The sequence below is a fragment of the Seriola dumerili genome, unplaced genomic scaffold, assembly GCF_002260705.1.
Source record: "Seriola dumerili isolate Sdu_G_001 unplaced genomic scaffold, Sdu_1.0 BDQW01000167.1, whole genome shotgun sequence".
NCBI lineage: Eukaryota > Metazoa > Chordata > Actinopteri > Carangiformes > Carangidae > Seriola > Seriola dumerili.
The window spans coordinates 1,228,891-1,245,987 of NW_019174422.1; the positions used below are offsets into that span (position 1 = coordinate 1,228,891).

General features: G+C 44.1%; 1 protein-coding gene across 1 annotated transcript in view; it reads right to left on the bottom strand.

The window, feature by feature from the left end:
- nrxn2 (neurexin 2) overlaps positions 1 to 17,097 on the bottom strand; it is a 630,539-nt gene that overhangs the window by 365,157 nt on the left and 248,285 nt on the right. The window contains exons 8-10 of the mRNA XM_022752210.1: positions 7,582 to 8,020; positions 4,940 to 5,323; positions 2,261 to 2,464 (exon numbers count right to left, since the gene is read on the bottom strand). Of these exons, the coding sequence (XP_022607931.1) occupies positions 2,261 to 2,464; positions 4,940 to 5,323; positions 7,582 to 8,020 (1,027 nt within the window). The remainder of the gene's footprint in view (positions 1 to 2,260; positions 2,465 to 4,939; positions 5,324 to 7,581; positions 8,021 to 17,097) is intronic.

Genomic DNA, 17,097 nt, shown 5'->3' on the forward strand with positions numbered 1-17,097 from the left:
AGAAAGTAAATCATGAACTGGATCACTGAAGTATCAAATTGTTACACCCCCCCCCCCCACCCACCCAACCACCACTAGAATCACATATCTTAAAATGAATTCATTACTATTCTGCCCCATCTAGTGGCTGCAAACGACATGTGCATGTGGCAGTGTGGTTGGGTTGTGGTCTCGAGCTGTCAACCGCTACAGAATAGTGGACACAAACAGCCAGGGACCGGCATCACTCTGTAGAGATGTGAGAAAGGAGGGGGGGGGACACTGGGGGGACACAGACACTGTTCCATTGAAATGTCTTTACAGGCCACGCATGCTGGTTGTTGGTGCGCAGTGATGTTTTCTGAAACACGTTTGTACAGTCTTTTTTTTTTCGTTTATGTAAAACTGGTTCCTGCATGATGTGAATGTTTTTTTTAATACTGATAATCAGTCAAAAGAAAGTCTGATGGTGTTAAAGCTGCCGGTGGCTGCCTTAGCTTCAGCTGACACACTGCACATTGAACAGGTTATGATCATTATCCATCACTTATAAATATCATTGGGGCTAAATGTGTCCAATTAAAGCCTTTCTTCGAGATTAATTAGCAGGATTTTAATGATCTTTAACAAGCACTAAAGCCTTAACAGATATCGAGGATTCCCTAATGATGCATTTCACTTTAGCAGTAATTAATTTCCTTGTAAATTAACTATGAAAATCCTGAGTGGCGCTGTGGTGGCAGTCAACAGTCTGCCTTTTTTTGAGGTGTCATTTAATCCCAATTTAAAACAGAGAAATTGAACTTTTATATAAATTGATTTTTGGACTCACTCTTTATGGATTCGCTGCGAGTGTGTGGTTGGGGGATCGCTAACAGGTGAATCTGTGGCTCTGTGTACAAACTACAGCTGTGAGCCGGTCTCTCTGACTGTTTGATCCGAGGGCCGCAGACATACAGGCCATTGAAGGGATGAAAAGTTCCATCTTGGCCCGGTGGGGTGTTTATGAGTGACAGAAGAAGAAGAGGAAGAGAGAGAGAGAGAGAAGGCGATAGAAGGGAGAGAGAGAGAGAGAGAGAGACAGAAAGAGGAATGGCCACCTTTGTTTATCCCACCGCCCACTTCCTGTCTCTACGGTGGCTTAAACTCCCATATTCCAGGTCGCACCTCTGTCATACTCCTCCTGGTTCACAGCTGAAAGTCTGTTCCTTCAATGGATCAGGACTTAATGTATCCAGAGCTGGAGCTGGAAGGTCATACCCATCTTCCCCAGAGCGCTAATATTCATTGCAGTGAAATTTTAATAAGTCAAAAGGTCTGCACTCATGCAGCCTTTTATTAGAGAGAATGCATTTGCTCTCTGTATGAAACCATCCATCTTACAAGCCTTACTCTACAATCTCTTCTCTGACCTTCTCAGCACTAAGATTGCCCTTCAGACCTCTTTACATCCACTCCTTCTTTGACCTCATCTGCAATTACGTATGATGAGGATTCATATCTTCTTTTAGCACCGCCGCTGGGCAGAAGTGGAGCCGACCAGCCCCTCAGCTAACTCTGGAAAAAAAAAAGGGGGAATAAAGCTGAACCATGAGGAAGAGCGAGACAGGAGCGAGGCCACCTTGAAGCTTCTAGAGACAGGTTAGTGGGGTAAGATTCAGGGCCGGGCGGGGGATACTGTTACAGATGGAGCTTTTTAACGGGAGGAGGTGCTGTGGGGCTTCACAGGGAACAAAAAAAAAAAGGAAGACAATGAATGAAGAGTCTAAGAATATGTAAGAGAAATGACTGCAGGGTGGCTCTCCTCAGTGGGCGAGATAACTGTACTGGGGATGCCTTTACATTTTACTTAACATTTTTTGGTCTTATCTTCCTGCAGCAAGCACTTTATCAATTTGTGGAGGAGAAGTTTCTGTATTTGCACCTCAGTTTCCTCAAATAAATAGACTTTAGGCACAGTTAGCATCCCTCAAGTAAACCCATGGGTAACGATGGGTGTAAGTTAGCTTGTCAGTTTACAGCTCTGCCAACTGCGCCCGATAAATGAAATAAAGTGTACTCTATGATACAAAATACATCTGATGTAACTGAGGGCCAAATTTAGAAGCTTTTCCCACCCATCTGATGATGGAAAAAATAATGGGGTTGAACTCAAAATGCCAAACCATTCCTTTCAGTTCAGCTGTATACGATGCTAAAAAGACAGCATGAAGATGAGGAGAGAGGGGGATGCTGGGGGAAAGGTTAGCAGGGACGTCTACGATGAATCACGGTGGCCTACCGAGGTTCACGGTGAGCTTGACTCGCCCTCCGTCCAGCTCCAGTCGCAGGGTGTCCGCTGACTCCTTGGAGGTGGTGGCCATGAGCAGGCCGTACGCCCGCTGGGACACGAACCGCAGCGCCACGTCCTCGGCCTCCGTGTGCATGGTGACCGGCATGATGATCTTCAGGTACATGCTGCCGTCATAACTCAGCACCGTCGCCTCTGGATTGGGGGTGAAGTGGAGGACAGGAGTGTGACAAAGTGGGTAACTCATAACACGGCCTACAGAGGGGTAGAGACTCAGATAAGCCCAGACGGAGGCAGGGAGATCGACTGGATACGACAGCCCAGTATCAACGGCGTAAGTGAAAGCATTTGTCAAATTCAATGTTGATCTGAATGACAATGAAAAAAAAAAAGCCTGCACTGCAGATCTAGTTCTTGCATTTAGACCTCGTGGACTATATCAACCAAACAAAGGTATGGTCATGTGTCTTAGAATACATACACATTTTCATTTTTCTGTCTTTGCCTTTAAAAAAAAATGTAATTTGAAAATATAATCAGAATATAAGAAAGATATCAGAATAGAAGATCCTCTGTTTGTCAAAATAAGAGCATTCGGATGTCACATCTACAACATAATATCAAAGGGGGGGTGTCGAGTGGTGCAGTGGGTGGCACATATGTAGAGGCTACAGTCCTCGCTGCAGTCGGCCCCGGTTCGAATCCCGCATCGGACGGCCCTTTACTGCATGTCATTCCCCCTCTCTCTGCCTCCCCATTCCCTGTCTCTCTCTACTATCCTGTCCAATAAAGGCACAAAAGCCCAAAAAATATACTTCAAAAAATAAAAAAAAAACATAATATCAAGGGGACATCAACATTCACTCAGAATGATGATCAAAGCCATGTGTGTCTGAGAACTGACAACGTATCATACCGATAGAGATAATATAATAATAATCAATCACCGCTGAACTCTTCAGGCATGTAAGAGGGTTTCTAAGTTGGGTGACAGCATGTAGACTGCACCTCCAGGCCTTTCGTTTTATCTGTTTGTGTTCTCGTAATCCTTGTAATTTCCCTAATACATGTAATTATGTCTTCACTTGTGTCAAGCTAATGTTTGCAAGTGTGCAGATTATGCTCAGGACTTCTTACATGCCTGTTACATTTTCATCAGATGACACATCCACCACCCAAAGCACAAAGTGAAAACACTCATTATAGGAAACAAGAAAATGTTTATAACAACTCCAAAATCACACTTATCAAGCTTAGAAAAATGTCAAAAACATCCTTATTCACCCTCGGTGAGACCGTGCTTACGCGCTTGAAAATCAGCCACGCCATAAATAAACTGCTGTGGAGAGTGACAGATCCCTGAGGACTGCTCTTATTTTGTAGTGTGGGTCAATATGTGTCACCGTGATGGACATGAGTCACCGTCACAGAGGTACTTCACACATTTAGGATTTAGAGTGTGCATAAACATGATGCTAAAAGATGCAATAAAATACCTGCTGTGGGTGGGCAAACTGGTCCGAGCAGTAATATTGTACTTCACACACACTCGACCAACACACTTCACCTTCTATGAAAAAGACCTAATTTCCCTAAAAAATGCGATGAAAAGGTAACATCAGTCAATCAAAACAATCCAAATCTCACAAAGAGTATTCATGATCACCACAACCCTGCTCAAAACGCCTATGTTTTTAATTTCATGTGGTCTGGAGGAATCATGTATTATCCTCTTGGTTTTCTTCCCCTAGTCAATATCATTGATTGTCCTTACACTCTGGTCACTATGCACACGTAGAGCAAAATGTGTCTGGTTATTAGAGAAGTGCTCTCTGCTGCAGTAACATGCAGCTCCACTAGATGGCAGAGGAGCATCACTGAAAACACACCTGTCATCTGAGCACCCGAAGACAAAACTGTTGAAATATCACCCTTCAAAATAAAGACATTCCATCCTCTACCTCCACTGTCCTGATTTGAATCCAATCTCTCCTTCCCTCATTACCCTCCTTGTCCCTCAAAATCCCATACTGTCATGGCTCACTCACCCCCGGGGACGTGCAAAGACAAACCATGAAGTGAGGCGTCTGCAGCTAATTGGGATGAATCAGACGTGCGTGGTGCTGTTCGACTAGCCTCACCTTGCATCACTGTGGCGTACGCGCCACCTGGGTTTGCGTGACTGGCACAGATGGCAGCCGTAGGCCTGGCTGCGCCGCCACGCCGCTGCTGCCAGCCACTGGGAGCTTCAGCCTCGATCCCCCAACCCCGCCCACCCCTCCTCTCCCAGTCAGTGAGCCCTAATGCCACCCAGCCTCGGGTGGCATTTGGTTCACACAGAGCTCCCTGTGGAGCTCTTGCTCCTACTATACAGCAGCTGCTTGGCTGTGTCAAATACAAGGCAGTACACTGCCAAATGTGTTGAAATGCTTATTCTACACTTGTTTTCTTACTCTGGTTTATTGGATGGTGAGAAGACATTTACGATTTAGCAACTTTCATGTTGGGGTCATCTGTGATTCCCTTCGCACACTTCAATACTGTCGTGTACTACTGATGCCTTGATTATGAGAAATGTATGTGTCAATTTGTGTGTATTGTGACACTTCTATTCTGAATCGTGTATTATTGCAAACAAAGTCTTGATCCCTTCACCATCGCCCTCCTCACCTATCTCACAGTTGGTACCCAGGTATCCGGTGCCGATGCAGTCACAAATGTAGCGGTTCCAGCCCTCCTTGCACAGACCTCCGTTGCCACAGGGAGCACTGCTGCAACGCTTCTGCAGCTCGCGGGTGCAGAAGCTGCTGACGCCTAGAGCGCTCTGGATCTCGGCCAGGCGGCGGACGTCGCGGCTCTTGCCGTCGATGAAGAGATCGCGGACGCAGCCTACGTAGCCGTAGTTTAGTAGCGCCGTCCAAACTTCTGGCGGCAGGACCAGGTCCGACTTAGACTCAGGCAGCCCGCCCAGGTACATGTCACTGTCCAGGTCCAGGATTTCACTGCCCTCTGGGGAGCTGAAGGGCATGCTGCGGCTGTTAACTGAGATAGATCCTAAAAGACAGAAACACAAAGATGACATAGTGGATGTATTGGTCTAACTTTATGTGTGTGTGTGTGTGTGTGTGTGTCCTCCATGTAGCTTGTATTTAGTGAGTAAAGGTGTGTTTTAATGACTCAAAGACACAAATGATTGAAGATGTGTGGTCTGGATAGGTGGGTGATTGGGTGGGAGGCCAAGTGGGTGAGTGAGTGGGCAAGTAAGTGACTGGATGGGTGAGAGGGGCAGTAAGTGGATAATTTAGGGACATAGAACAGACAAACAAAAGGCAGGGAGAAAAGATGACAGTGAAGTGTGTGAGAGTGTGTGTGTGTGTGTGTGTGTGTGTGTGTGTGTGTGTGTGTGTGTGTGTGTGTGTCTAATGTGTCTGTAATAGGCTAAATGGAGGAGAAGGGAAGCAGAATGCAGCGGGGAGTGGGTGAAACAAAAGGCCCTCTCTCCTTCTGTGATTAACGACTCCGTCTTAATTTTCTATTAAAAGCCAATTACAGCGGGAGCAGCAGCGAGATCACATGCATGCGTGCACACACACAGACACTCGTTCACACCCCTTCCTCATTATAAGATGCCATTAGGGTGAGATATAATGTCCAAGGTGCTCGCCCACCTACAGATCATTCATCAGACGCCACGCGCTCAAGCATGATGCTCCTGTTGTGCCCAAATGCAGACGGAAGGATTGGAACAAAAAACACAGGTATGACAAATAAACTTACCTTAACAAATACCACTAGATGTATCATTAGTAATATGTGTAACTTGTTAGCTTAGCTTTAGGTTTGGGCATTCTTGGACTAGCATGGAGAGCTTGATAGTTTCAGACTGCGTCATATCAGTCTGCTTTTCTGTGACTGATAAATCTGTCAACCTTTCCAGTCTGCTGCTTACAGAAGCTACAACATACAACTTAAGTGTTAATAGATGAAGAATAAGTATGTGTGTAGTCCACAAGCATATCTGTGGTTTTCAAAGTTTAAAGTATTGTTATTGTACCTTAGGGGGGGGGGACTGATTGGCAGCCGGGACGTACAAAGACACATGTAGCACCACAACACTTATGGGCATCGACGGACAGTATGACATGATGGCCAGAGTGATATGTGAGAGTTCATTCTTCAAGGTCAGAGTGCAAAGGTCTGTGCAAATAAGCGACCTCCAGACAACAGTAAAATACCACAGTATCTGCCATTTAACAACTGAATAGCAGCAGGAGCAAAGGAAAACATATATCTCTTGATTCCTCACAACAAGCACCCTAAACTGACTACCTGAGGGTGACAGTTCAAACTGGCACTCAGGAAGGAAGGGAGCCTTTATTACCAGCTGCCTCTTATAAAAGGTCCGCAAGCTGGGCTTGACTCCTCCCTGAAATCTTACTCGCCACTTTGATGAAGCCACTTTTGTTGGTCAAATTACCACAACAAGCAACAATGCAGAACATTAGAACTGATTCAATAAAACTCCTATAAAAGAGAGTCTTCAAAGTCTCTGTGGAAACAACATGAGACTCAAAACACAATTTGTTGTCAAGTACAATACCCATGTATTTTTATCTGTCCATCAGCTCAATGTCAGCACCTCTGATGCTGGTTAGTACAGGGCTAGGAGGAATCTTTCTACAGCTGATTATAATGTCTTTAAGTTTTGGAGAAAACATTCAATTGGAAAAGGGACTCATCACACCAAGAGACAAAATCATCAACCACAGGCCCATGATGTTGCTCTTTCCCCTCAGGAAGACTTGGAATCAGAGAATCATCTGCAAATGTGATAATGTGTCAAATGTAGAGAGTAGAAAGTAGAAAGTGGTGAGAGACAGCAGCCTTGTTTTGTAAAACACTGTAGAGCTATCCACAGATCCTTACCTTCGAAAAGAAAATTTAAAGCTGCAAATAACAGCCAATGCATGTCAGGGACACGGATATTTTTGCTGACGTGCTGTACAAAGGAGCACAGACTCGCTATGATACAAGATGACTGTGGATCTTTTTATCCTCAGTGATCTAATGCTACCATAGCATCACAGCCGCAGTCACAAATACATACAATATATTTTCTTGAGAAACTTTGTTCATACAGGTCAATTTAAGAATTTTCTAATCATGTACCAGGGGTAAAGTTATGTAACAGACATCAGCTTGACATGAACCCGATATGAAACTAAGAATAACTGAACTGGCTATAAAACCATCTCGCAACACAAATTCTTGTTGCCAGTCTGAACATAGCACAAGTTTAAAGCGGTCCTCACCTTTCCTCCCTTCCCTCTGGAAATCCACATGGCACCATTCACCATCATTGACCTTCTTGTTGCTGGCCTTCAGCTTTGTTTTTCCCGAGCCCATATCGATCAGCAGGTACAAATACCCGTCCAGCAGCTCCATGGCAAAGTAATCAGTCTTCAGCTCCCTGCCGGGCTTTTGCTCTTTGGGACTCTGAGGGCGGCCGTGGCTGAACAGCAGGAGGCCGCTGGGCTCCGTGGTGCGGAAGTCAAAGGAGATAGAGCCCGTCTTCTTGGTGTTCCACTTGGGCAGGGAGATGTAAGACTCGGGGGTCTCGAAAGTAACGGGGTCCAGGGCCGCCACGTCCTCGCAGCGGAACACCAGGTCACCGTTCAGGGTGATTTTAGGGTCGCGCTCGATAGCCAGGCGTGACAGCTCCAGCTTGAAGTCATTGTTCTTGTACACCACCTAAATAGCAGAGAAGAGAGCAAGGTTATCATTCTGTATAAAATAGCGGTGCTGAAGGGATCGTGGATTCAAATATAGCCCACGGAACAGGATTATTATTTCTTCTCTATAGCATAAAAACAAAATGCAGCTGCAACAGAGAAGAACATCCCGTCCACAACACCGAGAGGCCGTGTGTCGGTTATAGCGGCTGCTGAGAAAGCTTGTCAGCGTGGGGAAATGAGGAATCAAACATGATTGAGATACACGACTTTCTGCTGAGCATCAGTGTGAAACCGGCATCGACAAAACTTACAACTGAAGCCGATTTTTCAATCTCCAACCTGCGATTCCCCTAACAAGAAAAATTTAGGTCAGACGAGTGCTCGGTTTACTGATGTTCCAATGATTCGGCGAGGAAATCCTTCACACTTTGAAAAATTCAAACACCGAGCAACCACTCGGGGCCACCAAGTTGCCGAGGGCATGCTTTCATTGATTCCACTGATGTCTGCGAGTGTTTGGGCTGCGTGGGCGCATCAAGCTCTGATCACTGCTGTAGAAACTCCAAACTCTTGGTCCGATCCATGAAGTGTACAAACTGTTTGTTGTTGTACAAAAAATGTAGCTCAGAAATATCAGTATATATGTACAATAAATGGGGGGAAAAACAAAATTAAAAGGCTCCAGGGGATTTCCAGACATGGGGAGAAGTGAATGTTGCCTGTAGCCTTAATGCAAATGGCTCCGACAGCCTTTGATGAAATACAGCTCTATTGTTTCAACTCAAAGTGTGTGTCTATTCCTCACTGTGTGCATTCATAATGGATTAAGTGCTAAAGGCAAAGTAAATTATCCTTGTCTTTCATAGTTTTAGTTTTCCCTTTATTTGTTGAACACTCTGTAGACAGCGTTTTCAGAGGCCGTCCTCAAGGTAATAGTGTGAAGCAGCTGAGGTCTCGGCTTTTGTTTGTGTGTGTGTGTGTGTGTGTGTGTGTGTGTGTGTGTGTGTGTTCTCTCTCCTGACTGTAGCGCTCTTCACGCTCTCTCACACACCCACACATACACTCTGACAGGTTGTGAAAAAAAAAGAAAAAGAAAAGGCTTCTCTGCATTTCTATCTTTGTTTCTTCCTGCGTCTGTCACAGGTACGAGGTTAAGGGGTTTGTTCTGTTATTGTAAATTCTCGGGTTTGATCCCGGCAGCAGCAGCAGCAGCAGACTTGTTTCTGTTGAACTGTCACTGAGTAAAGACACAGAGGCACTACCTGCTCAGGTGTTCAGAACTTAACACTCCTCCTTTAATAAAAGCAAAGGCCGTATCAGTGGTTTTCCATGCTTCAGCCTGTTAACTACAAAATGTTAAATTACATTACTGCATAACATACCACTGGCATGCGCTATCTATTTATTTTTTTTGTTTTATTTTTGGCCATCTTGCCTTTATTGAGAGAGACAGTGGAGAGAGACAGGAACAGCAGAGGAGAGAGGAGGTGAAATGCAGCGAGGCGCAGTAAGGTTGGGAACATGCTAGCTGTGTGGTGTTTGCGTGGCGGCTGCGGAGCGTCTTTAGTTTAGTTTCTTGCTCAAGGACACTTCGACATGTGGAGTGGAAGAGCCGGGGATCGAACCACCGACCTTCTGATTATTGAACCTACCTTCTGAGCCACAGCCGCTCAAAAAAAAAAAGGCCTATTGATACTCATATTGACATTAGACCAGCAGCATTACATAAAACTAACACCTTTCCCTTTAGTTTCAATGTATAGGTTCAATCTGACTATGACACAGAAATAATAAATTAAATTTAAAAAATACATTTATAATGAAAAGAAAGCATTAACAAAACTCTATGTAGAGAAATAGAGCTGGCAGTTCAGCAACGCAGCAGACATGCACACACAACGCAGGCAGTCAGCCTGTGCATATTCTCATTTGTCCAGGTCATAGTATCCTAAAGGAGTTTAAATCGAAAAAACAACTGGACTTGATTATTTGTCTGGGAAGACGTTTCACCTCTCATCCAAGAGGCTTCATCAGTTCATGTACGCATCTGACCAGGCTGGGACCGGTCCGACCGGTGCGACCAGTTGTTTTTTCGATTTAAACTCCTTTAGAACGCAGGCAGTGTGTTCCCAGCGTAAGGTCTCAGCCTTTTAGCACAGCCGTCCGCACTTTTAACCAAGTGAGCTATCACTGATATTTTTTTTTCCTACATCTTGCCTTCTTAACAAATCCATACTTAGCTGGATCATACCTGCAAACGACAGCTTACACACCCCCCCCCCCCCCCCCCCCCCGTGTAGAAAGACGCTGAATCATTATCTGTGTATTAAGTCACCATTTGCTTTTGTTTGCATTGGCCTGTCTCTGCGTTTGCACCACTGAAGGGCTCATCTTGTGCAGTGTGGCTCACTCTATTGGTTTTGGACGGACTATCTAATTTCACCAGACCGCTGCTGTCATTGCTCATTGTCTTCCACAGTGTCTCTTTCCAACTCCCTCCAATCTTACCAGTTTTTCACATGTATCCACACTCTCTCCCTCTCTGCCTCTCTCTCTCTCTCTCTCTCTCTCTCATCCTCTGGAAAACACCACACCTACGCACAGGCACAGAATGAAACACAAGAACACAGATATGCCGGGTTATTCTTGAACTTAAGCCTCCTGTGGTTATCTCCTACATTGGTCACGCTGCCACATGTACTGTACACCTCATAATGTCGTCATTAGGAGAGATTAGTCCTGGTAATTAGCCATGATGGTGCTAAAACTGGCAGCTAATAAGGCGTGAGTTCGCCTGGATTAAGGTGTTAGAAAAAGAGAGGAGTAGGTGAAAGAGAGAAAAGGCAGAGGGAGGAAGGAGGAGATTTATTTTTATTTTATTTATTTTATTTTCAGGTATTTATTTTTGTTTTCCCGTGCTGCTCTGCTTCTACGAAAAAGAGCAGCCCGGTACGAGGTGATGATTTTGTGTTTGTTGCCAGAGTGACTGCTTTCTGTACATGAGCTGTTAGCTCCTAAGGGTACGCTGCATCCAGTCCCCTTAACCACTCACACTCAGAGCCCAACACAATTTAATGTGCCATCATCCTGTAATTACTACCCGTGGCTTCAGAGACCACTGTTGTTACTGCTCTGCCAAAAACACATACATACATACTCTTGCTTTAATTCCTGGGTCAATGATAACACTGATAGCAGCCAGGATTTCCTCTACATTTGTTGTGGTGATCTTGTTTCCTAGAAGATGAATCCTAATGCTTCCTGTGACCCTTTGACATCCAGACAAAAAAAAAAATAAAAAATCTTGTTTGAAAGAAATATCAAGGTTTTAATCTCGCCATGAAATTCATTTATATACTCATGCTCACAGCCTGCGCAAGGTTTTTCTCTAGCATTCCCCTCACTACTTGACAGTCATCTAAAATGTCAACAGTGAACAATCTGATAATTAAATGCAAAACACAAATCCCTGACTAGGTGCTAGGTGGCTGCTAGCTGGACTTTTTAGTCTTAACGTCTGTCTGTAATACAGGACAGGGCAACATATAAGAGTCACAACAAAAAGTCTTTTAACATAATGACTCCAAACCATTGTATTTCTATGAGATTTGGTTTCTTAGCTCAATCTAGTTGATTAGGCAAATACAGGACAACACAGGCACAACCACTAATTATCCTGCCAGCTCTCAGTATGTCACTGACGTCAAGAGCTGCTGTCTGAGGGATTTTGTGCAATCCAACATGTCGACAAAAACAAAGCAGCCAGAATTAGCTTGCTGTTACATCAGCTGTGATTGGCCATTGATAGCGGGTGATTTTCAGCAAAAGCAGAATTTGTTCAAAAGTTCAGAAGACAGGTAGTACATGGCAAACATATTTTTTTTTATTGTACCAACCCAGTGTAAATTTAAGAGCTTTGTTTTTGGTTTGATTCAAGCAGCTGTCCTTGTTTGTTTTAGTGTATGTCCCCAAATCCAGGTCGTTGTGAGGTAAGACATGAAGATGCTGCGATAGCCGGTCCTTAGGTGCATGAAAAGCTACCTTTTCACGGTCACTTAAGTCTTCCGGTGTGTTTCTAACAAACAGAATACAAATAAAAGGAGAAGAGGAGGGGACAACAAACCAGGGACCAGGGACAACAAAAGGCAAATAACAGAACGCAAAAGAAGGTGGGGAGCAACAGGGAGAGGTGTCAAACAGCTGGGTAGGCAGGAGAAGATGGCAATGAATGACAAATGAGAATAAAAACCAGGGTAACAGAGGGACAGAGGGATGCATGGCAGCACTAAAGTGTGCGAGGCATGCAGGGCCCGCTCTGAAAAGTGTATCAGATAGTCGGTGTCTTTGTTAAGCAAAGGGCCCAGACGTGGGCTGACTCAGCATCTCCACTGTATGCCTTTTTCTCCTGATCTTCAAGTCCTTGAGGCTGTTTGGCTTTATACAAGACGTTTTGTAATAGGTCACTCTTCAATATTGGAAGGGCCAGGCCTCGGCAGCTTACCCACTGAGCCAAACTGCCCACTGCTGAGACGTTTGCCGGCTTTGTCCGCTAATAAATAGACCGCTGTCAAAACTTTGAAATCTTGAGCAGAGTTAATAATGTCTAGCAAGGCAGTTTTTGACCCTGCTTTTGATTTGATCATCGCTTCTGACTTCTGATATTCAATGACTCGGGTAGCAGAACCATGGGGTGTTTTTGAGTTGGCTTAACTTCAGCGATCTCTCTAAAAATCAGGCCGCGTGGGGCCCCGACATTGACTGTGACTTGTGCTTTCACACTGTTTCTAATGGCACCACTAACGCTGGGCCAAAGCCTTCCTCAGGGGTGACTCCATTGATTTGTGTTGTCATTGAGAAACTCAGCAAAATCCAAAACCCTGCAGGTAAGCAGAACAAAAATAATCAGCTTTTTTCTTGATATACTTGGAGTTTTGAATGCTTGATGAGCCCATACATAAGCCTGTTTTTGCACAAGTCTTTATAGATGGATATAGATATGTAGACAATGCTCCAATTAATTTCACAAATATTTCATATATTTATCGACTTTAACGACATTTAATGACAGTTTATGATGTACTTCCAGCATTACAACATTCTGTATTGATATCTTTTGCCGTGGTGTTGAAAAGGAAACAAAAGCAGGACCCTTCTAACGACTCGAATGTATTTGCGGTTGATGGGGAAAGCGTGGGGGTGACAGGTGACTCCAGAAAATTTCATCACGCAACAAAGGTGAGATGAGGAGGAAGCCGCAGACAAAGAGACGGAGCATCAATATGAAGTTGGGAGGGCAGGAAGGGAGAGAGAGTGAAAGAGAGCGAGGGCAAGGAGGAGGGCGAGCGCATTCATCCAGTGCATGGAATCAGTCGAAGAAATCAATTTTTAATTTGGCCGTCAGGATAGCAAAGCTGGCGTACCAACAGCTCTACCATGGACTTAATTACACAAAACTGCCCCCGAGAAAGGGAAGATGAGAGGCATAGAGAAGGTGGAGAGAAGTGACGAGAGAGGTGGGAAGAGTGAGGGAGACAAGCGAGGAGGGGGGAGAGAGAGAGTGAGTTGGAGGGAGGAGTGTGAATTGGGGCGATAGCAAGGTCACTGCCTGGGAGAGAGATGGGGAGGCAGAGGTCGTGGTAGAGAGACAGACAGTGACGCGCAGAAGAAGAGAGGAAACTGTTGGGGTGGGGGGGGGCTCTGAGGAGCTGAGAGACTAGGAGCCTGGAAAACATATACATCACACAGTGTATGATCATAGCATGTGGGTAACTTTAAACACACACACACAGACACACACACATCCACACATGCACACACACGCACGCACAGCAAATAAAAAACTTCTTAGGGCTTCAGTGCCTCTTTTGGTGCCTTTTTACTCTTCTTCTGCTGTGCTCTTCTTTTGGATTTTTGCTGCCTGGAGGGTGTTGGCCAAGCGTATCAAAGGCGATTGACCACGGTGGTGGCATGAAAGCTTTGCCCCGGACCATAACACCACTGATAATCCAAGCTGTGCCACTGAACTAGCACAGGATGAAACACACCACTGTCTACCCCCCAACCACTCACTTTCCTCTGTACTTTCAGCTGCTACTACTCTACCTGGCGCTCTCAGTTACTGTCATTGCAGGTTTTCTCACTGCCTTTACCTCACTGGCTCAGTTCAGTTGATGTATTCATTAGAGCTTGACCACAGCTGAAAGGATGAGCCCATAACACTCAAACACCAGGAAAAACAACCACTGAGCTCAAGTTTCTAGTGAGCTAAAACCAGCAAACTGCAGGGTCTGGTATTCAGTCTTAAATGTATTACTTAAAGTGAAAACAATTTGCAGTTTAGGCTTGGGTGATATCCAAAATGTATCATCTCGATACAGTCAAAGACAAATATTGCGGTATGCGATATCATCGTGATATCATTATTCTATTTTATGTTGCAGGTGTAAGCGATTCTGCCACTAAACAGCAGTTAATAATAGTCTTTTCTGTCCATGGAAGCGGGCATTTACCTTTGGTTTCAGAGGCTGGTTAAAACACATCATTGTAACTCAACACTACAACAATAAATTAGCACAACATGAGCAGTAGAGACAACAATAACGAACATGATTCCAGTGTGAATGATGCTCAGGAGTTTAATAAAGTTTTTGCATTTGGTGTAAGGAACTTTCTGTAAATGTCCCTGGTTGCTATTACAGCTCTATAGTGTCGTCCCGAGGGCAGTTTTGTGAATTATTTAAAAAGGGGATGAACAGGATCAGACTCATTTTGTCAGCTTTCTGTCTTACCTGCATTCTGCAGTTGTACAATGTAGAATAAGCAAAGCACTGAAATTAGGGTTGGATTCCACCACTGCACTGACTATGCAAAACTGTGATATTTTCTATATCATGAAAAATATTGCATACGGTAGGAAATATATTTGATATTATCCAATATCGGCCCAAGCCTACTGCAAATGGAGTAAAAGTTCCTTGCTTGCTTCCTATACTTCTGTTGATCCGCATGAGGTAATTTATCATCAGCTCCTTTGAAGTGCCCAGGAAACACCTCCGGTTTTTAGGCCATGACTTTCCCAAGGGCAATGTCAAGAGGAGTCCAAATACAGTGTCTAAAAAAAACCTAAAAAACATGACCTCCAAGAGGACAGCCATGCAAAAATGGCAGCAGCACTATAACTCATAGCCATACTGACATAGTGCTGCTAAGAGGATAGCTGCCAAACATAATTTCATTGTGTATTCATATGCAATGACAATAAAGTGTATCTATCTAGGCTGTTCACCTTGGTTACACGCACCTGGTACCACTTCTTACTACTCTAAAGTCAACATTACGATATGGAAATCATCTCGACCAACGGTTGGCCCGTATGAATAAGGAGAAACTGCACCATGCTGTCAGCAAACCATTTCTTTCCATTTGAGGAAAAAGAAAATTTTACAATTCTGTACTTCACAACACAACCTTTTTTTTAGACATGTTTTGCAGTGCTGACCCAAACCGAGGCTGCTAAATGAAAAACGGAGCCCTCGGCAGAAGGTCAAACATGAATCCCAGTGTCTGATGTTTACAGTGCACCACTTCTTTCCTGGGTTTTGTCTGGGAACCCATTCCCTTCTCTCTCCACCAAATCTGACCTTTACCTCAAAACCAGCATGTTTTTTCATGCACTCTCCTTTTCTTTTGTCTGCATTGTGCAATCTATCCATGTCCAATCCATCTATGCAGCACCTACTCTTCCTTTAGCTACTTGCTGGCAGATCATTCAGTCTATCCAAAAGAGTCTCGCTCTGCTATCTAACCATCTGCTCTGATTTCTCTATTTCCATTCCTTTGCTTCTTTGCATCACCTCTAGTTGTTGCTCTTAGCACTTGCCATTGTCTGTTTTCCTACTGTGCACCCCCCCACCCTACCCCCAAAACCCCCATTCCTGTGGTTGGTCTGTATGTTGTCTGTAAATCCAGCCTCATCTTGATGAAAGAGAGGATAGTTAAATTCCTTGGGAAGTTAAAGACCCACTAGGGATCCTTCCGATAGCAACCCAAATAATGAAAATGTAATTCTACAGGCATAATTAAGTTAGAGATAGGGCGATTACTGTGCAATCCATTAAAAGTGATGGCAAAAGTAATTACTTATTCAATCAGCATGGGTTTATGAGGAAATGTGATGGCACCATGTTGCGTCGCCTCTATACAAGTCATTACATTTACAAGGGCATAATATGTTAAGCTGTGATTGGTCTTCTTGACAGCTTGTTAAACCATGAATTAAAGACATGGCGGATATAAAAGCCATTTTTTTTGTCAAAGTTGAAGAAATAAACATTTATAAGGCAACTGCCCTCTACATATTCATCCATGACTGATGTGTGGTTGTGTATTAGCGGTGTTTATAATATAAATCTGTGATTTTCTACCATCCCGCTGTGGAGTTGGCAATGCCTGTGGATGTGTTTTGTCTGTGGAGTGGTTAGGAGGAGAGGCAGGAAATAAACACTTGAACCGGATTCAGGATACTGTACGTCTGACACCTCCTACTCCCACATATGGGAGTTATATCTGCACAGACTGATGATTCTTAAGTGGCTATGCCAAAGTCAACGCAAACGTGTTTGTGTGAGTATGTGTGGCGATGACGCCATACCACAGTCGGACATGTTCTGGATTGCGTGTTTGATCAACAACATAAAATTTGTGACTCCAACCTTGATTTTGAGACTCATGTCAGTGAGATAGTGCAATCCTACTTCTATTATCTAAGAATCATTGCCAAAATGCGTTCATGTCTGACCTTCAGAGACACAGAAACCATCATTCATGCTTTCGGTTCCTCAAGATTCGATCACTCTAATAGTCTCCTAACTGGCATGAATCAGAAAACAATTCATAAGACTTCAAATAGTACAAAACGCAGCAGCCAGACTACTCAGGAAAACTAAAAACAGAGATCATATTGGCCCCCCTTTTGAGGTCGCTACACCAGTCAAAGCGTGTAAAAACACATTTCTTTCACAAAGCTTTTGAAGAATCTCTGTCAAATATATCATGTTTTTGTTTTGTCATTTTATCCTTGTGAAACACTTTGAA